The sequence below is a fragment of the Dermacentor albipictus genome, chromosome 7 (assembly GCF_038994185.2).
Source record: "Dermacentor albipictus isolate Rhodes 1998 colony chromosome 7, USDA_Dalb.pri_finalv2, whole genome shotgun sequence".
In the NCBI taxonomy this organism is placed as follows: domain Eukaryota; kingdom Metazoa; phylum Arthropoda; class Arachnida; order Ixodida; family Ixodidae; genus Dermacentor; species Dermacentor albipictus.
Window position 1 is genome coordinate 1,081,458 of NC_091827.1, and position 26,861 is coordinate 1,108,318.

Here is a 26,861-nt window from a genome sequence, read left to right on the forward strand (position 1 = left end):
CATGCGAGACCTCCTCGTGAACGGGAAAGAGTGTCGAGTGCTTAGTGATTCCGCAGCTACAATGGATGTAGTTCACCCCTCTTACGTAGAACCCGATATGTTCACGGGCGAATGCGCATGGATAAGCAAGCCGTGGAAGCTCATGGCGTGTGTCTGCCCGTAGTAAAAGTGCTTATTGAAGGACCTTTCGGAGCACTTGAGTCGGAGACCGCAGTGTCATCTATGCTGCCCCCCCCCCCCCCCCAGTACCCGTACCTATTTTCGAACAGGTCCGATCACCTCCTGCGCGAGAAAGGGCTTTTGTTTGGTGAGGCTAGCGTTCAGGCCTTAACCAGATCGAGAGTTCGGGAGCTCGCTGCAAAGATGGTAGTTGCGGGGCCGACGTTGTCGAACAATGAGAAAGGGTCGGAGGCGCAGCAAGCTGATATTGAGAGCACGTCCGAACTGAATAAAATTGAACCTGTAGCGTCGAAGGCACCAGATACCGGAGAGGAAATGCCCGGCACGGGAGAGTTAGAAGAGCTATCTGCAGATTTGCTCATCGCGCCTACGTCAAATGGACTTAATACGTTGCTAAAAGTCAGCCGGTCGGCTTTGATAGCCGAGCAAAAAAAGGATAGCAGCGTAGAAAACATGCGGTGCAATGTTAAGGAAGGTATCGCCAAGAAAAATGCTCGTTTTGTGGAAAGAAGTGGGGTCCTGTACCGGAAGTATCTAGACCGCAGGGGAGTGGAGTTCGATCAGCTGATCGTGCCTCAGTGCTACCGTTAGGATCTGTTGCGCTTGACGCATGGAGGTTCGTGGTCCGGACACCTAGGAGTTAAGAAGACTAAGGACCGTCTCTTGCAAGAGTACTATTGGCCAGGGTGTTTTCGTAACGCAGAACACTTTGTGAGGACATGTGACACCTGTAAGCGGGTGGGCAAACCAGGGGACAAATCGAGGGCGCCGTTGAAGTTGGTACCTATCATTACGGAGCCTTTTAGACGGCTCGTTATTGATACAGTGGGACCTCTGCCGGTAACAACCACGGGGTACAGACACATTTTGACTGTGATCTGCCCAGCGACAAAGTTCCCTGAAGCAGTGCCGCTTAAAAAACTCAGCTCAGTTGAGATAGTCAATGCACTACTGTCCATATTTGCGCGAGTTGGTTTTCCTGCAGAAATCCAGTTAGATCAGGGCACAGTGTTTACTAGCGCTTTGACGACAGCCTTTCTCGAAAGGTGTGGGGTAAAGCGGTTACACAGGTCAGTGTACGACCCACAGTCGAATTCCGTTGACAAGCTCCACTCCGTCATGAAGCGCGTGTTGAGAGCATTGTGTTTTGAACAACAAACTGACTGGGAGCTGTGTCTGCCTGGGGTGACGTTTGCATTAAGGACCGCGCCGCATGCGGCTACGGGGTTTTCGCCAGCTGAGCTGGTGTACGGTCGCTCGCTGCGGTCTCCGCTTCGCATGCTTCAAGACTCGTGGGAAGGCAGGGGCGACGACCCAGTCGTGGTGGAGTACGTGCTTAAGCTCCTCGAACGCTTAAAAAGGGCACAGGAGTTGTCAGGTGAAGCATTGGCAAAGGCCCAGCAGAGGGCCAAGGTTTATTATGATCGGACAGCCAGGGCCCGTCGTTTTGAGGTGGGCGATGAGGTAATATTGCGCAGATCGCTAAAAAACAAACTCGACGTGTAGTGGGAGGGCCCAGCACAAATTCTTCAAAAACTGTCGGACGTTAACTACGTGGTGAGTCTGCCAGGAAAACGGAAAGCACAGCAAGTTTACCACTGTAATCTGCTCAAACCCTATAGACAAAGGGAAGCAGTGGTGTGTATGATGCTAAACGTTCCCGAAGAGCTTCCGGTCGAGCTTCCGGGACTAGGCTCAGTGACGAACAGGGAAGACACCGATCAAGTCATTAGTGACTTAATCAGTAAAGCACCGCTGTCGCCTGAGCAGAAAACCGAACTACACCAGCTCTTACAAGAGTTTCAAGGTCAGTTCTCTGAGAGGCCTCGTAGGACTTCTGTCCTTACTCATGAAATAGAACTTACCTCCCCAGAGCCAGTACGATCCAAGGCGTACCGGGTGTCACCCCGCCAGCGCGATATTATGGAGGCTGAGGTAAAGAAAATGCTACAGCTCGGTGTTAATTATTGAGGCGGGTGAGAGTGAATATAGCTCCCCTTTGATTTTAGTTGAGGTACCGGGCAAGGAACCTCGTCCTTGCGTCGACTACCGCAGGCTTAATTCCATCACTAAGGATCAAATTTATCCGATCCCTAACATCGAGGAGCGCCTTGAGAAAGTTAGTAGCGCTCAGTTTATTTCCACCCTAGATCTTGTCAGGGGGTTATTGGCAGGTTCCACTTACAGAAGAGGCTAGTAGGTATGCGGCGTTCATTTCACCAATGGGAACATTCCGTCCTAAAGTTGAGTGTTGGTTTGAAGAACGCGCCATACTGCTTTTCAAGCCTCATGGACAAAGTGTTGAGGGGACAGGAAGAATTCGCTTTACCGTATTTAGACGACGTAGCGATATTCTCCGCATCCTGGTTTGAGCATATGGCACACTTGAGGGCAGTGCTAACCCGCCTGCGCGAAGCGGGCTTCACAGTCAAGGCTCCCAAGTTCCAGTTAGCACAGGCCGAGGTTGTCCACCTCGGTCACGTGATTGGGCGGGGTCATCGCCGCCCCTCTGAAATAAAGGTGGCCGCTGTGCGAGACTTCCCGCAACCGCGCACGAAGACCGATATTCAGTCGTTCTTAGGTGTCGCCGGCTATTATCAGAGGTACATCCCCAGGTACTCTGATATCGCGGCTCCCCTGACGGATGCTCTAAGAAAAACAGAGTCCCAAACAGTCGTTTGGGACGAGACAAGGGAAGGAGCTTTTAGCGCCGTAAAGAGCACCCTAACAAGCCAGCCTGTGCTACGATCACCAGACTACACAAAAGGGTTCGTTGTTCAGTGCGATGCTAGTGAGCGAGGCATGGGCGTTGTACTGTGCCAACGGGAAAATGGAGAAGTGGAAGACCCCGTCCTGTATGCTAGTCGTAAGCTGACCAGTCGTGAGCAGGCGTACAGCGCCACCGAGAAAGAGTGTGCGTGTCTCGTGTGGGCCGTTCAGAAATTGTCATGCTACCTAGCCGGCTCGAGGTTTATCATTGAGACGGATCACTGCTCTCTCCAATGGCTGCAGACCATCTCTTCCAAAAATGGTCGCCTCCTGCGCTGGAGTCTCGCTTTGCAACAATATTCCTTTGAGGTGCGTTACAAAAAGGGGAGTCTCAACGGTAACGCCGATGGCTTAAGTCGAGGCCCCTAACGTAGGAATCAGCCTCAAAGTTGTTTGTTACTGATGTTCCTCCTGAGGCAGGAGTTTTAACATATTGCTTTTGTTTAGTGTTTCAAAGTCATGATGTGCTTTTTAGTGCAATTTTCCAATTTGTGGACGCGTTCTGAGTGCTGCTAGACTACTGTAAGGAACTATAGTCGGATACAACTTTAGAAAAAAGGGGGCGTTTGCTCCTCCGAGGCGGATGCACACGAGCATCCACCAATGGGCGTGCACTCTGGACCGACGTCATGCGCCGGACGGCCGGTGACTTCGCCGCTTCGGTCATCTGGGCGGGGCCTCCGCTTTTTTCTAAAGTTGTATCCGACTATAGGCAGTAGTATAAAAAGGGAAACAGCCTGCCATGGCTTAGTGAGGGTTGTGTCGTGCTTGCTGACTGAGCGGTTGAGTTTCGGCGTAGTTCTAACGCTTGCTGGGAACGAGAACAAAAATGATAACTCACTCTCCCGAAGTTACTTTGCAGTGTCCTGTGTGAACCTGAACGTGAGAACGAGGCCTTGTCTGTGCGCTGCGCTCAAGAAACGACGAGGGACGACCGATTTCGGTTATGAGCATCATTGAGCCACATCCTTCCCGACAGCGGATGCAGTCCCCTGACCATAGGGATTTCCTTCTCCCGGCGGGGCGGTCTGTTACGTTTCGTCTCCGACGTGCGGTATAGCCGGCGCGGATGCAACGGACGCCGGGGCTTCGTTCAAAGCGGCGGACATTTTGGCCCCTTCAGCGCTGCCGCAACGCTTCCTGCCAAGCGCGTCCAGGGATGTTTCAATGCCACGTGTCTTCGTGTGTGTGTGTGTGTGCGTGCGTGTGTTTGTGTGTGTGTTTGTGTGTGTGTGTGTGCGTGCGTGCGTGCGCGTGTGCGTGCAGGTTGGTGCCCACGCTTGTCAAAGCGCGGCAGCCGGGGAGAGGAGCTCCCCAACTGTGAAGCGAGGAGGTCTGACCGCCGCCGGCCTGGCGGATACGTCACTTCTTGTCACAACGTGTCCGTGCGCCGCCGTCACGTGCGCCGCCGTCACGTGCGCCTCTTTCAAGCCGTTCCTTCTTGCCCTCGACTCCGAGAGTATAAAAGCAGCTGGCCCCGGACGCTGAGAGAGGCTTCGATTTCTTCCGTCGAGTAACGTGGTCTCCCGTTTCTCCACTTCGGTCGACCTGACCGGCCGCTCTTTTGCGATGCTAAAATAAACAAGTTGTTCTGTTTGTAGTCGACTCATCCTTGGCCAGGACCTTCGGATGCTTCCAGGTGTGCCCTAGGCCGCCAGGCTAACGCTACCCTTGGGGCTTGCGACCCATTTGCAACAAGTTTGATGCTTTGCAGACGCGATAGTTGGCTCACGATGCACCGCGCTTGTGTCTAATAATGACCGAACCTGGGCCACTCTCTTGTGCACGTTCGAAAAGTCGACGTTCGATTTCGCCTCGCGCGATGGTCCAGGCTGCGCCGATATCGCGCCCTAGGCCAATCTTGTCCAATCGCGTGAGGCGAAATCGAACGTCGGCTTTTCGAACGTTTGCAACATAGCGGCCCTGGTGAGGGCCCACCTAAAGGAACGCTATCAGAAAATGTCAAGTCGAGCTTACACTGAGTGATTACACTTCTGTGAGAAAGTAACTGTCATTCGCAGCGATAACAGAGCTTTTGTAAACGATAAAATGACAAATTGATAATCAGAGTGATGCAGCTAGTTGTGGACGATGATACGTGTCATGTGGCGTCAGTACTGACAGATTAATTGAGTGGCATAGACGAAGGTCACGTCCGTTCTGGCGCAGGCGATTCAGACTGAGGGACAGAATCAGCACTTTCGATAGGTCATTTTCAATGCAACAGATTCAGATATTGGCACACAGGAAATGACACTCTTCTAGATGAATAATCTATCGATCTAGCTCGACTCAATATTTTTCTCAAGTGTCCCTTCAAAGAGCAATTACGTGCTTTCCGCCCGAAATCATATAGCTATGTGTACTGCGTAATATGCTGGGCATAAATGACGATACTTGCACGTAAGTGTGTTCCTAAATCTAGCTGATGCTAACACTGAATATGAATAGTTGTTTCGGGTATTCTAGGCAGCTAATTTTATTTGTAATGCTCTGAAAACTACTTGATGGCACAGAATTTGGAAGCTAAAACTATTATATCTGTCCAACGAAGTCGGCACACGAAACGAGCCTGAGGAACGTTTACATAACAACCCACGGATTCGCTTGAAGTTTAGGCGAAATCATGTAGTTGACATCCTTTACACGGTGGCTGAACCTCCGTTACTTTAGCTGTTCCACTAGCGCCAAATGTCCTACTAATATGATTCGCAGGAGACATCATCCCCCGACCATGGCCTCTGAGATCGGGTGGCGCGACAACACTCGCCGACAGTATCGGAGGCGATACCCAGGCCCCACGCACGCACACGTACCTATCTCGCACTGCTGCTCGTCGGGCAGTACGCCCTCGCGGATGTAGCCGTTCTTGCACTCGCAGTGGTCACCGCTGCAGTAGGAGTTGTTGACCAGGCTGTCGCAGTCGGAGTCCCGGGCGCATGTCTCGTCCAGGTACCGCCCTGCAACCGCGCGCCTCGAGGTCATTCGGGGTCGCGGGGCCGGTATATGGCAATCTTAGAGCGCATAGCTTATTTCGCCAAAATAACCTGTTTACTGTTTTTCTTAATGTTGCAGGAAAAAGGTTGTTAGATAGTTTACTGCACTAGGGGTTCCCGCATGGCAGACTGCATATTTAATTTACGAGGCAGACGCTGTTCTAACAGATCACACAGATAAGCACGTTACACACGAGATGCGACCACTGTCGCCAAGAAGACCGGCACTATGCGACACACACTCTAAGAACAGTTTACACCCTTTGGCTTGCCCCTTCTGCCACACAAAAATAATCGTCATCTGCCTTGATGCGTTTCCTTTCTTTATCGCTGCGAGCCCGGAACTTTCCAGTAACGAACGGCACGCGCGTTATCAGCATAGAACAGTTTACACCCTTTGGAGTGCCTCTTCTGATAACGCGCGTGCCGTTCGTCACTGGAAAGTTCCGGGCTTGCAGCGATAAAGAAAGGAAACGCATCAAGGCAGATGACGATTATTTTTGTGTGGCAGAAGGGGCAAGCCAAAGGGTGTAAACTGTTCTTAGAGTGCATACAAGTGCCTACACTCTTAGGCAAAGTTACACCCTTTGGCTTGCCCCTTCTGCCTCACAACAATAATCGTTATCTGCCTTGATGCGTTTCCTTTCTTTAACGCTGCGAGCCCGGAACTTTCCAGTAACGAACGGCACGCGCGTTATCAGAAGGGGCTCTCCGAAGGGTGTAAACTGTTCTACGCTGATAACGCGCGTGCCGTTCGTTACTGGAAAGTACCGGGCTCGCAGCGTTAAAGAAAGGAAACGCATCAAGGCAGATAACAATTATTGTTGTGTGGCAGAAAGGGCAAGCCAAAGGGTGTACCTTTGCCTAAGAGTGTACACGCTGTACAAGGAGTTTATATTGTCACGTGGTAGCTACGGTAAGGAACACAGCAGCAATACTGTGAAAGACGAGCAAGCGAGATAACTTTATTTGGAATCCGGTGATTGGGAGGCCTGGGCCTGGGGCCGCCTTAGATGGCCACTAGGAGCTGCTGCTCCAGCGCGGCCTCCATGGCTCGCTGGACGGCTCAAAGTTGGTCTCGGAGTTCTGAGCTGAGCTGCGGCGGCCGACCATCGTGCCCGTAGATGTTCCGGGAAGTATTCCACTTTATCTTGATATATTTCACATCCCCAAAACATGTGTTGAAGGGGTGCTCTAACAAACTTGCATAGCTTGCACGTATAGCTCGCGTATATCTCGGGGTAGAAACTTTTTCCTTGCGCACTCTTAAAATTTTCGCACCCTTATGGGTGTAATGCGGGTGTACTTGTTTTTTCACCCTTGTAAGCACCCTTGAAACACCCGTTTTTAACGGGAAAGGGTGTTCAATAAGAAAACACCCTTGGAACACCCCTCTTCCTAATTTACGCCCTAATTATAAGGGAGTGAGTGAACAAGCTTACAGTATATGATAAATGAACATTGGCAGCTAACGCGTTGATATTGGCTATACATGAAACGCGCGCTACCTGCGCTTGAATCAGGTAGCTGGAATGATTAGATCGGGACATCTAGGCAGCAGCGCACTGACTCCGAAGAGCGGTCAAAAATGAAGTTTCCCACGAATGTTGATATCGAACGGATGACACTAATGCGCCGACTTTGCATAGCCAGATATCTGCAAAAGGCTTCGCATGATCAATGGCAAAATATTTACAATGCTATCACTGAATACTTAAAGGTGTGCAAACAGTTGGACTGGGAATGGTTAGGAGTGAGGGCTAACGGTAAATAGCTCGCCAACTTACGGTTTGTAGATGACATTGGCATACTCAGCAACGCTGCAGACTATTTGCAACAAACCTTTGAGGACCTTCGCGCAGAAAGTGTAAAATTCTGATTGAAAGTTAGTATGTAGAAGAGAAAATGTTCCACAGTCTGGCGAGAGAACGAAATGTCATGGTCGGCAGTCAGCCTCTAGAACCTGCGCAGAAATACGTTTATTGAGGTTAATTACTCGCAGGGGCCTCTGATCCAGGAAATTAACAAAAATAAAAAGAATAGTTGGAGAGCTTACGGCAGGCATTACTAAATCATGACCACGGAGCTTACTGCTAATCGTTGCTTTCTACCGTTACTAATGTGTGGGGCCGAAACTTGGAAGTTACCAAAGAAGCTTGGGAAGACGTTGAGGACCGCGCAACGAGCGATGGAATGAAAAATATTAGGCATGACGATAATAGACTGTAAGACAGCGATGTGGATTAGAGAGCGAACGGGGATAGCTGATATTCTGGTTGACATCAAGAGGAATAAGTCGTGCTGGGCAGACATTGCAATGCGTAAGGGAGATAACTGCTGGTCTATTGGAGTGGCAGAATAGGTGCCAAGGGAAGGGAAGCACAGTCGAGGACGGCAGAGAATAAGGTGGACGCGATGGAATTAGGAAACTTGAAGACTCGTGGAACCAGTCAGCACAAGACAAGGGTATTGGAGATTGCTGGAGAAGCTTTCGTCCTGCGATGGACATCAAAATAGGCTGTTGATGATGATGATGTCACGACATCCATGCCAGCTTCGCGGCATGTCATTCATGTTATGTCATGCATGCGCGTCATGAAAGTTCTGATAGCTCGATTTACGTCGATTGCGGGGTGGGGGGGTGGGGGGGCAAGTAGCGGCGTAGCCAAGGGGGGCACGCCGGGCACTTGTAACGCTCACTAACAGTAAATTTTTTGCTACTATGGCAATGGCCCCGCTTTTTCCCCCTCCACGGTCAATTGGGACCCCCCACACTGTGGGGAGGGGGGTGTAAGATTGCTCTAGAACCCTCCCCCTAACTTGGAAACGGAAACGGGGGAGGAGAGGGGAGCTACCGCCAGGCCGCAAACCTTAGGCAGCCCAATTACCGGCTGCATTTCCTTTTGGACGTGAATACTGCTCCAATGTCAATACACCGTAGGATTCATGGCGGTTCGAGGGCATGCGACAATAATAATAATAAAAAAAACATACAGCCACCAGCAAGTCAGCTTGAGCAGATCTTTGGGAGCTGGGCAAGACTCTCATAAAAGGAAAAGCTTCGCACCCCGCTTACATGCATTGTCAACTCTGGGTCACCGCTGACTGCACATTTCCAGTAAAAAAAAAATCACACAGGAACTCCTCTGGGATTTGTCTGAGTATGCGTAAGCATTGTGACTCTTCCTCATCTACACGCTGTCCATATCGTTGGTTGCGCTACGTCACGCCAGGTCGGCTATGCCGCGTCAGGCGTAAATCCGTGCCCCTACAGTACAACGCCGCGCACCTGCCGCAGCTGGAGTACCACATGCGCAGATCACCGCGCCGCTCCGTGCCGCCTGTCGTGGAACATCGAAACAAATCTTTTCGCGCGCTTTCTCTGTCGGTAGCGATTGCCACCGCGGACCGGATTGTTGCTCGGCGATGGCACGGACGCAGACACATTCCGCAAGACGAAACATTCTCTCTCTCTACATAACACAGACACGTAGCCGCTGTCACTCCTTTTCGTCGCTTCAATAGCTTTCAGTTCACGAGTATAGCGGTCCCTCAGCCGCTTCCATAGCTTCAGACACTCTGAAACGACTGTCTGTTTCAGACACAGACACGACTGAAACAGGGAAAACAAGACAAACAAAGAGGCGCTGAGTGCATAGCATGTCCGGAGACGTATACACACACGTGCGTAGTAGCATTGACGCTCGTGTTGAAGAGGCCGGAGTACATGCGTATCTGCTCCCACGCGTTGTTTTCCCGCTCCGCATCCCAATAGTCCACTCTTTTGGTGTCGTAGACACAAGGATGTTGCTGGACGGCCTCCAGAAACCTTTCGATTTCGGAGCTGCACAGGTCGGGCACGCTTTCTTGCGAAGAGGCCATCTCATTCTGGCTCAGCCTGCCGAGTAGCGAGTCTCTACCTCGACGTGAGAGGGCGCTAGGCGCTAACTTGCTCGGGTTTTAACTTGCTCGGCGCGGTCGGCGCGAAATGCAGTCGGTTGCATTCGGCGCCGGACGACGTCAGGCCCCGCACACTCTCAAGTTGAACAAATGGCCACAGAGGGCGCAAAAATCGACCGCGCGCTGCTGCTAACAAAACCAGCATAGTTGAATCACTTCGGGATGCTTACGCTAGTTTGAACCTATTCCGCTAGAGGCGCCGTAATAAGCGCAATTTTTTCTTGCAAACTTTCTCCTGCAATTACCGAAGCACGTTTATTACATGAAAAAGAGGGCAAAATAATCATTGCTAATTAGATATTGTACTCTTTGTAAGTAAGTTTATTGTTTCTTTGTCACTATAAACGCAAATAGCATTCAGCATCATCGATCTTTCACGTGACCTTTAGCCTGGATTAAAAATTTTTACCGGTATTTTCGAGTGCATGACGGCACGGATTCATTCGTTCGTGCACTCAGACTGGTTGCTTCTTTTTTGCTAAAACTAGTTTATTGCGCTTCGATGTCTCGCGTTATTTAACCTGGGGTGAAGTGACGTGTTTGCGAGCGGACATGTAAACCCGAAAGTTGGGTATCGCTCGTGAGCCATTCGGAACACGTCTGCATCGGAACGGGAGCTGGATTCTGGTGCGGCTGACAACGGCAATAACGGTGAGTCGTTTAACACCGCTGCGTGAATCGTTATATAATATTCGTCTAATTAACTTACAAGCGGAGACAAGTTAACGAACTAGATCCTGCACAACATATGGCACTCGGGATCCTCCGTTGCTGTTTCCTAAATAAACCGTTACTTGCGAGGCTGTCGTTATACACAATCGGAAAAGAAAGAGGGATATCGGAACGCGCGTCTCATTTTTCATCTTATTGTAACCGTGGCCATAGGTGACTGGGTAGCCTTAACAATATACATATAAAACTTTTTTTCGAGTCCGCCGGCAACTTCTTTCGTCCACAAAACCGAATAATCCTTTGGTAAAATGATGTGAAAGTACAGAATTTAATGTATTAAACTGCTGCAAGCGTGATAATTCACTCATATTTCGTATTTGTTGGTTCCAAATGTTCTTGCTTTTCAGTTTGGTTTACCGTAGGGCATTTATTTTTGCAGTAGTAAAGCAGTGCATCACGTTCGTGCAGAAAAATAATGCATCAGTTTTAATAGCTTCATGACTTTCATGCATTTGCTTGTGGAACCAGCAGTGTGATCTCTTCCAGTGTATAAATGAACGCACAAATGTTCTCATTTGTGATCTTAATAACAATTAAGCTGTTTGCATGCATTGTATAGTTAGGCAGACATAAATTTATGGACAATAGCAATATTTATTTAACCTGCTGCTTAAGCACCCTAGAAGAGACAGGGTACATTTGCATGTGTTCTGCAGTCGCAAACCATTACAATATATAAGTCACACCTTTTTGCATTTCATATTGCAAAATTGTGCTTTTTCAATTTCTGATTGTCAAAATTTCTATTCCAGAGGTGCAGTAATGAGGATGGCACCAGTATAAAGCAACACACTCCACACACTAAACAGAAGCTGCTGCCTGCTACAACAAGGCCATTGTGTGGACAATGGCTGCTACTACAAGGTAAACAACATGTGGTTCAGAAATAAATATGCCTGATAAATGCTGTATTGGCTTGCTAGTGTTGAGATGCATGTCATTTGTTTGCAGCAGAAATGAATGTTTGTTCATGTTTATGGTTCAGTATAATTGGTTTGAACATAAAAGAAAACACACATGAGTTCGGCTAATCTGTGCTGTATCTCGTGTCACCGTTCTGCCCCAACAGAGTCCATGCCAAGCATATCTTGGTCATCACAGGAGCTCCTATCCACACCTACAAAAACGGGCTGGAGCCGAATTTGCAAGCCTTTTACACCACGAACAAAGAAGCGCACGCAGAAAAATTTGCATGAGATATCAAGTCTGCAGAGCACTGTGTCAAGACTGAAAAGAGCTTCAGTCACCATTCCACCAGCACGGACGAATTGGCTGAGTCATCCAGGTAACTCAAAAAGGACTTTATAGAAATTTTCGTCTTCAGATGCACCCGCAACTTCTGATCAAGCACGGACGACGCTGGCCAAAAAAGTTCCGTCAGTTTGCCCTTAATCAGCTTCCTGGCCATGTCAATTCCATTTGTGCCAAGTGTATTTTTTCTTCTATAAATGCAAGCTTTTTCATTGCCCATTCTCGTTAGAGATCATTCATCCTCATCCAAACAAAACATCAACCGATTCTTCGCTGATACTTAATACCAGTCACTGTCTAGTAGCCTAACATATCTGTAGTAGTACCTTCTAGTGTATGTTGTCATGCACAATTCCTCTCTTGAAATAGCTGATGCAGCATCGTCATGTATCTTGCATTAACCTAGCACCTTGTGCTATGCACCATTTAACTTTTTTTGACGTTTTTAGCCTTCAATGCTTGCAGAGCAGAGTGGCTTCTCTCTTGAATGCAAGCTTTCTCATTTTCCATATTCCTAGTCTCCTTGATGATTGCTCTTCTTCCTCGATAGCCTGAGTCTTTCTGCAAGCTACACTGAAGTGATTGCAGAATATGGTTTTGCTGCCCCACTTGGTTGTGGTAGCCGTGTTACGTTTCTCGGATGTGGGGGCCTGGTCAGTTGCATTGGTAAGCATTTGCTCCTGCAGTCCGCACAGCGACACATACTCCCAGTATACACACATCGTAATTGGTGCTCCCCGTTCGTTTTTTCCTGCTGCAGCCATGGACAAATTGTGCTTGTAGCCTACCTCGGCCATGGTTTGCTCAAAACAGAGACCAGCATATGTGCTCACATGGTTCGAAATGTAGGAAGTTGATAGCTGTATGGGTGGAAAGGCCCACAAAAATGACTGCCGAAGGTGATGCCCATGAAAGCGACTTGTACATATTGAGACAAAGTGGGACACCAAGTGTGAGCCACACATTAGCGGCCCTCGAAAAAAAATAAGCGTGCAGGTTGGAAAGGAGTTAACGCTAAAATGCCGGGTAGTCCATGTCGCTGTGTTGGTTGCGGCAGCAGATGCCTGCGTCACCTGATTGCTTTGCAATGGAAGTTGCTCATCTTCCACTGCAACTGTCAGTTCAAACAGGTGGGACACTCTGTCCAATGTGTTTCTGCTGCTGGTTGTCGCTCGTTACCAGACCACCACATGCGACGAAGGCAAGCATTATGCCTGTAAGTAGGCGGCTGAATGTATCCTATGTGAATGCTCACTGTTGCCATATGGTTCGCAGCCAATGTATAATGTATTGTCTGAACCTCATGCGGTAATTGATTGCTGTTATCTCACTTGGTTACGGTCGCTGTGTTATGTTTTTCGAATATGGCGGCTTGATCAGTTGCACTTTAGCAGGGAAGAAGTTTGGGCGTGTTGGTGGGATGCATTCAGACTGGGATACATAGCGCAAAAAATTACACAGGGACAAGCAGAACACAGGACGAGCGCCGTCTATATTTTTATCAAGGAAAGAGCTTGAATTTTTGGGCATAGTAGTCACATGACTGTCTTTTCCTCCTTCCCTTCAGTCTGCTCTATTGTAGTGGCGTCCCAGTGAGTATATATATACTCATCAGCTGCAATAAATCAATTGTTGAAAGTTGGCGCTCGTCCTGTGTTCTGCTTGTCCCTGTGTAATTTTTTGCGCTATGTATACCAGTCTGAATGATCAGTTGCATTGGGAAGCAGTCTCTCGAAGTAAGCATTTGCTACTCCAGTCCATACAGCGACAGTTTACACACACGGTGAATCGTGCTCGCCGTTCAGCCTTTCCTGCTGCAGCCATGGATAAATTGTGCCTGTGGCCTTTCCCAGCTGCGATTAAGCACGAATGGAGACTTGCACACGTGCTTACATGGTCCGACGTGTATGAAGTTGGGTGGAAAGGCCTGCGAAAGTGACTTGTCCATATTGAGACAAAGTCGGACACCAAGTGTGAGCCACACATTAGCGGCCCTCGAAAGAAAATAAGCGTGCAGGTTGGAAAGGAGTCAATGCTAAAATGCCAGGTAGTCCATGTCGCTGAGTAGGCTGCAGCAGCAGAAGCCTGCGTCACCCGATTGGTTCGCAATGCAAGTTGCCGATCTTTAATGGCGACTGTCGCTGCAGACAGGTGGGACACGCTGTCCAATCTGTTTCTGCTGTTGGTTGTCGCTCGTTACCAGACCACCACATGCGACGAAAGCAAGCATTATGCCTGTAAGTAGGCGGCTGAATGTATCCTAAGAGACCCGTGTATGTGAATGCTCACTGTTGTCATATGATTCGTTGCCAATGTATTGTCTGAACGCCATGTGGTGAATGATTGCCGTTTATTTTTGCTGTTATCTCACTTGGTTGCGGTCGCCGTGTTATACTTATCGGATGTGGCGGCCTGGTCAGTTGCATTGGAAAGCAGTCTCTCGAAGTAAGCATTTGCTCCTGCAATCTGCACAGCGACATGGACTCCCAATTTACACACCGTGATTCGTGCTCCCCGTTCAGCCTTCCCTGCTGCAGCCATGGGCAAATTGTGCCTGTTGCCTTTCTCGGCCGCGATTAAGCACGAATGGAGACCGGCATATGTCCTTACATGGTTCGACCTGTGTGAAGTTGGGTGCAAAGGCCAGCAAAAGTGGCTGATGAAGGTGATGCCCACGAAAGCGACTTGTCCATATTGATACAATGTGGGACACCAAGTGCGAGCCACACATTAGCGGCCCGCGAAAGAAAAGTAACGTGCAGGTTGGAAAGGAGTTAAGCCTAAAATGCCGAGTAGTCCATGTCGCTGTGTTGGCTGCGGCAGCAGATGCCTGGTTCACCCGATTGCTTCGCAATACAAGTTGCTCATCTTTAACGGCGACTGCCGCTGCAAACAGGCGGGACACATTGTCCAATCTGCTTGCGCCGCTGGTTGTCGCTCTTTACTAGACCGCCATGTGCGACGACAACGGCGAGCCGTTTACGAGCTCGCGTCAAAGATTCCAGCGTATCTCGACATACACATTTTATTTCTACCATTGCACGAGAATGTACACTACTGCTTGTCTTCTGCCAATAAAGTCGCACGTTCTGTTCACTCACTTGTGGCTTGTTTGTATGGGCGTCAGTAGAGGCTCTTTGGTCTCCTGGCAATTAGAACGCACCGGCTGCGCGGCAGCCGAGGTATCGAGGCATGCCGCATAGCCGGCGGGGCGAATACGGCGCGTACGAGCGGATACAAACGTACACGACGAGCGAAAAGCGACCATATTGGATAAAGCTCTAAAAAGAAATGCGCGTTTCCGCTTCCTGTTTTAGCCGCGTCATCTGGCGTCCACCTAGGTAAGTTCCATGCGCTGCCGGTGCCTATTTTCGAACCACTGCCAAAGGTACAGTTTCCCTTCTCTAAAGTTGTTCTTTATTCTATGACGACGTCCGAGCGCGCTGAATGCCGCCGGCCGCGTCGGCGCCAGATGCCGCCGGACTGTAGGGGGTCGTGTTTTCGCCAACGTAACGTCGCTATGACGAGCGCGCGCGCGCGTTACGTCCGAGTATAGTGTAGTGTATTGCCGCCTTAAAGGGCCGTTTATAGTCCGACGTAACGCGAGCGCGCACGCTACGTTACGTTGGCGAAAACAAGTCCTTCTATGGGGAACCAGCGCTGGAGTTTTCACGACACCTACAGCGCCGCCCTGGCGGTCAGAACGTGCACAACTCAGCCGCCCCCGCGGACGAAAATTGCTACTGGTAGTGGCCTTGCGTGCGCTGATAGTCGAAGGAAAACAAAAGGACGCCGACGATACTGTTGCGTATACAAGTGCCGCAACTACGTCGGGATGAGGGAGGATGTATCCTTCTGCGTCTTTCCATCTAAACCCTATGAACAAGAACGGAGGCGGCGTTAGATCCAAGCAGTCAGGCGAGCGGAGTAAGTTCCCGTCTTGTCGCCCTGTCAAGCGGTGTCGGGCTGGTTTCTAAATCGAATTTCGCGTGTGTGCTTGGTTTATTCGATAGTGAAGATGGTCAGCCGTGGCAGCCAGTACCAAACAGCAGAATGTGCAGTCGGCATTTCGTCGGAAACAAAATGAGCACTAGCATGCACTATCCGGCATATGTACCAACCATTTTTCCTTCGCAATATCACCGCCAAGCCCCTTCCAATGCCACCGCACCAAGCGAACGATACGAAAAGTAAATATTATCCATTCATTGCCAAGAATTATGTGGGAGGGAAGCTGCCTTGTAATGCGAGTTGTGTGCGCATACTGCCGGCGCACGCGCGACTAATCCGGCTTTGTGTTTCTTAAAATGCGCATGCGGATGAGGACTCGGCGCTGAGATGCATCCGGTAAATTTATGTAATTAGTGCTAAATGCAGCCAGCGTTGTTACGGATCCAGCAGCGGAGCACTCAAACCCTTGCTTGCGCGAGTCAGCTGATGCGATAAAACTTTCTTCTCCATTGACTTCTGTGGCGAAAGAAACGGAAGACGAAGAAGTTCCGGCAGAGCACGCTCATTCACATGGGCTACGCCGACTATCGACGTTTTAGCCGAAAACTCGTCAACTGCACCAGACTCGACTATCCTATCGGGTTCCACTCGACAAACGCTCCGTTTCAAGACCAAGTTCAAGTCCGTGAGTTAAGTTTTCGTCATTCCACGCGACTTTGAAAATTCGAAGAGGCGGAAGCCCCGTTAGGCCTCGATAGGCTTAGCGCGTGAGCGACCGCCTCACCACTTAATAACCGGATCGCTTCTGCCGAGCGTACGAGATGGCTACATCAGAGGACATGGACCTCCAAATAACACCCCCGCATCCGGTTAACAACGCGGACGAAAACGGGGACACAAGAATAATTTCCTAAGCGAGGACTAGCAAAAGCCAAGAGATCGCCGCCCACAACCAGGCGATGGACGGCTGGCAGTTAGTTCTATCGCGGCGACAGCGAGAGGCTGTCAAGCGCAACGACAGGGAAACGGCTCCCAACAAGAATAACATAAACGGACAGCCATCAGCAGGCGGCGCGAAAGGAGACGGGCCAATCGGTCGTCGCAACATGCGCCCGAGGAAGGGGAAGCCTCTGCCACCATTACCGAAGAATGACATCAAGATAATACTGAAGCCACACAAAGGACTAATCCTCAAGGAATATCTGAGAACAGAAATACCACAAGCGATTATTCGGGCTACCGGGACGATAATCACAGGAAACGGACCGAACCAGCGAAAAATCACTGGAGAGGATTTCATACTGCGAATCCGAGAGGGAACAAATATCATCGTCGTCTCCACACCTTCACTGGAAGTGGCGGACGTCATTCGTCGAATCACGTGCATGGAGCTGCGAGGCAAGCAACACCCCTTCAACGTGTACGTAGCGTATCCAGATGATAGCTACAAAGGGGTGGTGCGCGGATTCCCAGCACACACCGAATCAGCAGATCTCCAGCAACACCTGCGCGTCAGGACCCAAGGAGTCACCATCGAAAGGGCCCGAATGTTAGGAAGCTCTAATACCGCTCTCCTCACCTTCTCGGGAGGCACGCGCCCCAAATGCGTGTACTACATGGGAGTAGAGATGCGGTGTACGGAGTACAGGCCAACAATCCAAATGTGCCTGGAGTGCATGCAAGAGGGACACCGCTCAGACGTTTGTCCGAACCCCAAGAACATATGCCGTGGCTGCGGACTCGAAAATCCACCCCCACAAGGACACGAATGTGAAGTGCGCCATGTGCAGGGCGGCGGGGCACGAGACGCGTCGGTGCCCGAACAAACTGATTGCCGCCAAGCGCGTGAAGACGACTCGCCAGTCTCGATCGCGGGAGCGGTCGGGACAGAACACCAAAAAGGCACCGGGGCGCTGGTTCGAGTCCACGGACGAGGAGGACTTCTACCGGCACCGATCACGATCCAGATCTCCACACGGAAGCAGAGCGAAGAGCAATACCCCGTCGAGGGACCACTCCAGCTCCAGGGCTTCGCAGCGGTCAAATTCGCCACTGCCTAAAAAACAGCAGGTGAGCTGGGCGAGGGTTGTTTCTCCCACTGCTCCAAAACAGAATACTGGTGAAAATGATAAACGCATTCAAAAATTGGAAAAGGAAAATGCGCGACTAAGAGAACAGCTCTCAGGAGAAGAACGCAAACGACAATCACTTGAGAAACAAGTGTCAGAGTTAGAGGCGCGCTTCAATAGCACAATACCACAGCAGGAAATGCCGCGTCAATCTGAAGAAATAGCCAAAGCGAAAGCGGCGGCAGATATAAACTCCGTCTCCACGCAGTCTCCGACAACCCAAATCTCAAAAAACGCGCAGATAACGGCAGCGCAGATCCAGACAATGATCGCGGAAAACTTGAAAATATTTATGCATGAAATGATGACATTAATTACCCAAAGGTTAACGGAATTTCAACAACAGCGCACGAAGGACTTCGAGAAACACAAGGGGTTCGTGGCGGAACAGCTTAGGGCAGTCTCGAAGGCTGTTCCCACCAAAAAACGCGCAGTTGCTACTATAGGAGCGGCTTCGGCAAAAACTAAAATAAGCCACTGCGTAACAGAATCCGACGGCTCGGACACGGAAACGTCACGGGCTTAAAATAAGAGTGGGCAACATGGCTAACCACGCTAAGAAATCACAACGAATACAAAATTCAGACCAATTAGAGATATGGCAATGGAACTGCCGCTCCTTCTCCAGGAAAGCGGCAGTGTTCCACCAGTTTATCAAAAACTCCGGAATCGCTCCGGACGTGATATGTCTGCAGGAGGTCGGGGCCAAGCCGGCCAAACTGCAGGGATACTACACTCTGAGCGATCCTCAAAATTCGAAGGTCGCCAGCCTGGTGAGCAAGTGGATAAACGCTCAATTATTAACACTTCCGCCAACTGAGGGAGAGACTAATTCCATAGTTATCAGTGTGATGCCAATGAAACGAAGTAAGGCACACACAATAGTCACAAATCTGTACAGTCCTCCCAAAAGCAAAGGGAACGACCTACCCCACATTCTCTCAGCAACAAAAGATTTAGCGGGCACCAGGGATAAGGCGGTAATAGTGGGTGACTTTAATGCACCCCACATACTATGGGGATACGCGAAAACGTCGCCCAAAGGGTTCCTACTCGAGCGCACCGCAACGGCCTTGGGCTTACGGGCAATGAATCAGATCGGCAAACCGACGCGCACGGGTAACAGCGTCAGTAGAGACACGGCGCCCGACCGTGCCTTTACAATTAACATCAGAGACGCCAATGGGTTTTCTTTGATGAAAATTTGGGAAGCGATCACGACATAATCCGAGTAGCGCTCTCCACGCCCAACATACGGAGAACAATTGGAAAGACTAAATTAACTGACTGGCCTCGTTATAGAAAACTCCAGAGAGCTCTGGAGGAGTCGGATACAGCCCCGACCAACATGCGAGAATGGACCAAATTCCTTCGACGAGCACACGGGGACACCACTAAAGCCATTGAGCGTACAGCGGAGGTGCCGCTGATAGACTCTCACCTGGTCAGCCTATGGGAAGAGAGGCGGAAACTGGCCAAGAGGTGGAAAAAGCAACGTCTAAACAAACACCTGAGACAACGCATCGCTCTCTTGGCAGAGCAAGCCCAAGGCCATGCCAACGAGCTCGCTAAAGACGAGTGGGCGACGTTCTGTGGAACCCTGTGAGGAACTCTGGGAACGACCAGTACGTGGCGAATACTGCGAAGCATGCTAGACCCGATGAGCACGCGTACTGAGAATAACAAGAAGCTCCAAATTATAGCAGACAACTTCGAGGGTACAGACCAAGATCTCGTTCATGCGCTTCAGAAAAAGTACATAGGACCCTCACCTGCCACGGGATCGTCGTACGCGAGGAGACAATACGCGGGGGAGGCGAACCCTAAATTAGACGAAGATATAACGTACGCGGAAGTGTATGAGGCGGCACAATCCGCAGTTAAAAATTCGGCACCGGGCCCAGACTCGATCACAAATGCAATGATTCGAAACATGGATTCGGTAGCCCTAGCGAAAATCACAAAGATATTTAATAGCGAGTGCTGGGCCAAGGGAGACTTGCCCCAAGAGTGGAAATTGGCTAAAATAATCATGATCCCCAAACCAAAAAAGAATCCCTCGATTGATACACTACGGCCGGTGTCGCTCACGTCCTGCCTAGGTAAGCTCTATGAAAGGGTTATCCATAGCAGATTGCAGCGATACCTGGAAGAGCGGAGCTGGTTCCCGGACTCCATGATAGGATTTCGCACGGGTTTATCTTGCCAGGACGCGTTCCTCCTACTTAGAGACGAAATTCTAACTAATATACCGTACGGCGACGAGAGACTAGTCCTAGCACTAGACCTTAAAGGAGCCTTCGACAACGTCTCTCACGCCGCAATATTGGAGGAACTCGAACTCGCAGGTTGTGGTGAGCGCACATACAATTAAGAGCGTTTCTTTCCAACCGCGAGGCGAGCATCAGTGTTCGCCAAATCACTTCGGATTTATTTAAAATGCCTGACAAAGGAACACCTCAAGGAGCTATATTATCTCCTCTTCTCTTCAACGTGGCGATGTGTCGCCTCGCGCGCGATCTGGATCGGATACCCGACCTAGGTTACACGCTCTACGCAGACGACATCACGCTGTGGACGAGCAGAGGTTCACTAGGGGATAAGGAATATACGCTCCAAAGGGCAGTATTAGCGGTGGAGAAATTTTCTAGATGGAGTGGCCTGAAGTGCGCACCCGAAAAATCTGAGGTTATCCGGATACACGCGAAAGGCTACAAATCCAGAGGATCGATTAACATCGTGGTTGAGGGCCAATCAGTCCGAGAGGTACCCACGATGCGAGTCCTCGGTTTGTGGCTTCAGAGCGACGGGAGAGCACTACAGACACTCAAGACCCTCAAATCCACAGCCAACAACATAGCCAAAATGATACGTCGCGTGACGTATCGAAAAGCGGGAATGCGAGAAGACGATACCCTAAGGCTCGTACAGGCCTTAGTGGTTAGTCGAATAACGTATGGCTTACCGTACCAAATCCTGAACAGGGAGGAGGAAAAGCAGGCTGACACAATAATCCGAACCGCTTTCAAAGCTGCTCTGGGCCTGCCTAAATGTACTTCAACGGAGCGCATGTTAGCTTTGGGAGTGCACAATACTTTCGACGAACTAAGGCAAGCCACCCTGATGCGACAGAGGGAGCGCCTCAGCTTCACAAAAACTGGTAGGGCAATATTGGCTAGACTCAATATCCCAGCATACCACATTTATCTCACAGAGCAGGCCGTACCTCTCCCTCCTTCGATGAGATCCAAAATTACAGTAGCCCCAATTCCAAAGAATATGCATCCAGAGTACAACAAAGAAAGGCGCAAAGCACGTGCACAACACATTCAATCAGCCTACTCTAATAACCGTAGGTACAACAAGTACTACACGGACGCAGCTCTGTATGCAGAGGCGACCGGGCAGCGCTACCAAAGGAGGTACGCCCTGGCAGTCGCGAAAGCTATCAGCCAACAGCATATTACCGCGTCGGCCACGGCGGGATCTTTTACCTCGGCTGAAATATTAGCAGTGGCGATCGCACTCGCTCACGCGGAGCGTTCGCAAAGGGACTCGGTCGTGGTCACGGACTCCTAGGAGACATGTCGCATGTTTCTCAAGGGGCACGTGACTGCGGCTAGCCTCGCGATAATCCCCCAATCCTTCAACCACCATCATCGCCTACTCTGGTGCCCGGGCCATGCGGGGGTACAGGGGAACGAAAAGGCTAACGCGTTAGCTCGAGGTTTCACTAACCGAGCGACGGCGTCCTCTTCTAACCCCAACCACCCGCACTACCCCTCACAAAATTCCACCAATTTAAATGCCAAAGACATCCTTGCTCATCAGCGTGGAGTCCGAAGAAAATACCCGCCGCCTCACCCACAACTTAACGGGGAAGAGGCCGCCGATTGGCGTAAAATACAGACCGGGGTGTTCCCCCATTTAAAATTGCTAAACGCCATGTATCCCAATCGTTATAGGGCCAACTGTCCTTGGTGCGGTGGCATACCTACCCTAATGCACATAACCTGGGAGTGCACTAAGCACCCTCATAGGCCAAACACCAGTAGGACAATGGAGCAGTGGGAGTCACAGCTCGCCCGCTCCGACCTGGCAGGGCAAAAGTCCTTAATTAGCCAGGTCAGGCAGGCGGCAGAGGCCAGTGGGGCCCTGGACTGAGAGGCTCCGACCACCCCTCCTTCAAATCTTTAATTTTACAATAAAGTTTCTCTCTCTCACTGTGGCGAAGTAACAAGTAACATCAGAATGTTTTATGTCTAGCCAGAGAAATATGGAAAGTCTTCAGGCCAACTAATACTTCCGAAACCATAGCGCAGCACGACGGGAGCCATAGCTGCTAGATTTGCGAGGCAGGCTGCCACGCAAGCATGGCAACGGCACACGGCGCAACCGTTAAACACACGTGCAGGCCTCGACACACTGTGAAAAATATATAAAGCTTAAAAAGCTTCTTTCGTCATTTCTTCACTTGATGGCGCTAGCTTCTTTACGAAAACTGTCCACTTGAAGCGGCGCGAAAGCGGAAACATACGAACTATAATACGGCCGCGCACGTGTGTGTCGTCTGGTCGAGCGGCTGGAGTATGCCGCGTTTCGTCGCCAGGGCGGCGTGCAACGCACTCTTTTCGACACGCCGCCTATCCAGCGCTGGCGAGAGTTAGGAGTGGCGCCCTCTCGCGAGTGACGTCACGGCCAGGACGCCCCTCGCTCCGGCTCGCTCGGCTGCCGCGCGCGCTCGTTCCCTTCGTGTATGCTTGGGGTATGGGTGGCTCGAGCCGTACGTATTGAAGAATACGTCGGCTTCTTTCAGCTGCCATACCTTAACCACAGTTTCTTCTTCAAAAGCGTGTGAGTCGAGAAACTTTGCGGCTTGGATATCGCAAGCTAAGTAGCGTTAAAGGGGTCTACTAAGTTTTGCAATGCATATATGCGCCATGTCTATCGGTAAATTTTGACTAAAAAAGAATATCTGCAAATTCAACGCGCGAAGTTGTGTATGATGCTTCGCTAAACACTTAACGTTCCTTTAGTATTTAGATATGAGAGGCATTGCGTTTTACGCGGAAGAAAAATTTGGTAATTGGCGTCAACATGTTATCCGATGTTGGAAAGACACTGCCCAGCGAAGCAGTCATCATGATTCCTATTACTCTGGTGTGTTGTTCTATTTAAATATGGGCATTCATTAATGCGTAAAAAAATAGTTAGGCGCGCATTTCTTATAAAAAAGTTTGCTGCTACTTTCATCCCCCTCTGAAACAGGCCTCCAAAAAACGAATTGCTCATGGTTGCTAACACGACGGCGCGTCATGTAGAGTATTTACATAGTTAATTCACAAACACCATAGTAGCAATCACCTGAGAGAAAAGTTTCGTTGTTAAGATCGAGAGCCAATCAATTGAAAGTGAGGAAATGTTCCATAGTGGCCCTCAGCAGCCTTTATCGACAATATGGCACACCCCTGATCACGTAATGGTAGCAAGTATGGCGAGGGACGCTATGTTCGCGAAAACCATCAGTTCACTACAACTTCGAATTAAAACCATAAAGCATTTTTTACAGCGCCAACTGGAATGGCTATAGTATTCTCGGGCTACTACACCGCAGCTTAGATTGCCTACAAAAGGAAAATTCAAGCACCTTCTGTCTCACCATGTCTCGATCCAGCGTTATTTAATTATACAAACGAATAACTATTCGCTTCGTCGGTACATAAAAGAGAACCTTGCAGGCTAAATTAAGTTTGCTCCAATCCAATCGCAAAAATTCATAAAGAAAGTACCACAAGCCTTGCATATACTTTCACTTGATTTCTGACCCTCCACCGGGTGAATTTCGATATCTTTAATATGTCCCATACTACTAGTCATTGACGCTTCGACTTCTTTCTGGCTGCAGCTCTGCGGTCCAGCAGGCATACTTCACTAAAAAAATTGGGCCGAGCAGCCTGTGTCAGTTCGCCAAACAGATTCGTCATGTATATTCCTCAAGCAACAAGCACCAAAAAATTTCTCAAGTGAGTTTGATTTGATTTGATTTATTAATTTCCATTTACACACACACATGTACAGAGGAGTGGTAAATGGAGGTGGATGAGGGAAAAAAGCCGCACAGACGCGGCTTGAGGTAACCTCACCCTCTTAGGTACAATATGGCTGCATGGGGTAACACATCAAGCGCCATATAAATTACATTTATATAGTGGCCATAAAACATTGCAGTTATATAATATATGAAAGAACAGTGAAATATTTCCACAATAACAATGCAAAACACACTGCGGCATTGAAATAAATAGATGATATAAACTTGGTAACATAGACAAAAAAAAGAGGAACATAACATACATTATTAATCATTAACAAACGCGCTCTAAAGAGGTGAGTTGAACGTGTAGCACGGAAAAGGGTATATTGGTACATTCCTATTTGTACTCTGTAAATAGCTGTAAGCCTTCATTAACTTTACTTCAAATTTCCGCCGCTTAAAAAAAAATAAACACGTGAAGAACCGCCTAATGTTGACAAGCAGTTAAAGAAGCAAGTGAGGCGTGTAGAATCTATGCTCCAGTATTAGTTAAGTCCCCGTGCTACTGCCGAGCGTTTCTGTGAGGAAATGCAAAAATTCGATATTATACCATGAACTACTCGTCGTGAGCAAACCTGTTTTAGCGGAATAAAATCAACGTAACTGCTGTAGAAGTCATATATAGCCAGCTTTGTGACATACTTGTTGCACTGCGGCAGGTATGGTATCATAACTGGATTCTTATAGGCTATGCTTTTGCGATTGTCTATCCGCGTATGAAAAACCCGCAATGGGCTGGTCTGCGTCGCTTCGGCTGGCACTGTAGCGTTGCCTTCGAGAGCTGCATTGTTGTCTAAGAAATTGGCTCTTTGAATAAATGTTCGCAAAGGAAGACGTCGTAAAAATATATTTGAGACGACCACCATAAGTATACAAGCAGAGAGAACGAAGACGAACAAACGAAAACACCGCAGAAAGCGCCCGGACAACGCCCGAACTGTAGCAGACGACAGGCGCGAGTCCGTGCCCTGACGTCACGCGAGTGGCGCTCGCAGCGCCGCTCGCGTTCGTTCTCGGGGCTAATAGTCCGACGCACTGCAGCGCCGACGTAACCGGCGGCTGCCAGCGCGTCCCGACGGGCTCGGCGCAAATTTGGCTCCTGCTCCATTCGCGCGCCGCCGCCGCCGACCGAGTCGACCCACAATGCATTGCGCGCGAAGAAAAAGGCGCAAACACAACTCCGCAGACGGCTTTTGCGGACGGCGCGCGACTTGCCGAACCTTCTGCGCATGCTCCGAAGATAGCAGCCTACGGCGCGCGCGTTGAAGTATTGGCATCGAGCTCCACAACTGGAAAAGCTGGCGCCACCGTCGGCGTGACGTGCTAGGAGGGATCACGTGGACATAGCGGCCGCGTGTACATAGCGGCTGCTTCGGGCGCGCCGAAGCGAGCTGAAAACGAGTTTAAGTTCCCTCGTACGCTGCGGTCCTCATTTAGTGGCGAAATTTCCCCGCTTCGAGTGTCTCCTTCACAACGCTTCAAAGCACTACAATAGGTAGTGGCTGCTTTTGAAGGCGCGCAGCATGGTCGGCTGCGGCTCGGTGCCGCAGGGCCGGACGCACGTAACGGAGGCCGGTGTCAGCCTTATTCACACGTAGCCGCAGGACAAGACGCTGCGTGAAGCTTGGCTCGCGAAACATAAAACCGGCAAACAGTCATCGGCTACAACTCGGGTATGCAGCAAGCACAGACGCGAGGAAGATTTCTGCTACGGCGCCCGGTCTGCGATGTTCTGAAAACGCGCATTGAGACGCTCGCCCGAGTCCGCTGCCCGACTAATCTCATGACGGTTTGGTCTATGAACTTGTCGATGCTATAGATACTGGCAAGTTCAGTGGAGTGGAAAGGCAGCGGTTAGAAGCACAATAAAAAAAAAGCATGGCATATGGTCATGTTTGTCTTATGAATTAATGCACTGGATTACAAAAAAGGAGCAGCGGGAAATTGCACGCTGAGAACACCGATAAACATACAGTGCGACGCAACTCGAGGAATAATATTGAAAGGTCAAAGAATTTAGAAGAAAGAAAGACTGAATCGTCGCGACGGCACATTACAGTCCCCGTAGGCGTCGAAGTCTCTACAATGAAATTATTTTTGAACAGCTCTGATAGCGCCCACGCAACAATGGTTGCTTGTATACTGTCAAATGCTCATATTCTGTGGCCTAAAGCTCATGGCACGGTGAGAAAACGCGCGTGCGGAGAAATCGAAACAGTGCGCGGACAAGCATGAAGACGCGCAGTCGGTCGCTGCGAATCTGCGCGATCGCTGCATTGAGGCTTCGTTCTATTACGCTCCATTTAGTTATACAAACAGTATAAGAACCTATTTCACATAGTTTGCTCTCGGCGTTTACCTACCTTTCACGCAAGAAGCCGGTTCTGGAGACTCCATCGCGGCAACCGCGCGCAGTGGCGTTCACTGTACGTATTCGGTAAAGAGATAGCGTCTGTAAACGATTGTGTGCTTTCAGTTTGCCCAAGATTATTATTTAGACACTAAGAAACTTCTCTCGTTTCGAAAGTACTTACAAAAATGTCCGGGAGAGCTCACGTGTGGTGTTTTCAGTGACCGCTGACAGCAAAACCTATGAGGAGCGTGCCACGTGATCCCTCATACTACGCCAGCGAGGCGCTTCCGATAGATGGCGACTCCGTAACTCCTCGCCGCCAATGGGGAACCAGCGCTGGATAGGCGGCGCGTCGAAAAGAGTGCGTTGCACGCCGCCCTGGCGACGAAATGCGGCATATTCCAGCCACACAACCAGACGGCACACACACATGCGCTGCCGTATTA

The 26,861-nt window shown here is 49.8% G+C and overlaps 1 protein-coding gene across 8 annotated transcripts in view; it reads right to left on the reverse strand.

Annotated features, from left to right (window-relative positions):
- LOC135918004 (nidogen-like) overlaps positions 1 to 26,861 on the reverse strand; it is a 382,953-nt gene that overhangs the window by 93,714 nt on the left and 262,378 nt on the right. For 6 of the 8 annotated variants that reach the window (XR_011507287.1, XR_011507284.1, XR_011507285.1 and 3 more), the window contains one exon: positions 5,766 to 5,909. The exons of the other annotated variants lie outside the window; for them this stretch is intronic. Coding sequence is in view for 3 of the 6 variants with exons in the window: in XM_065451665.2 (XP_065307737.2) it covers positions 5,766 to 5,909 (144 nt within the window). In the remaining 3 variants the exon portion in view is untranslated. The remainder of the gene's footprint in view (positions 1 to 5,765; positions 5,910 to 26,861) is intronic. 8 annotated transcript variants of the gene reach the window in all.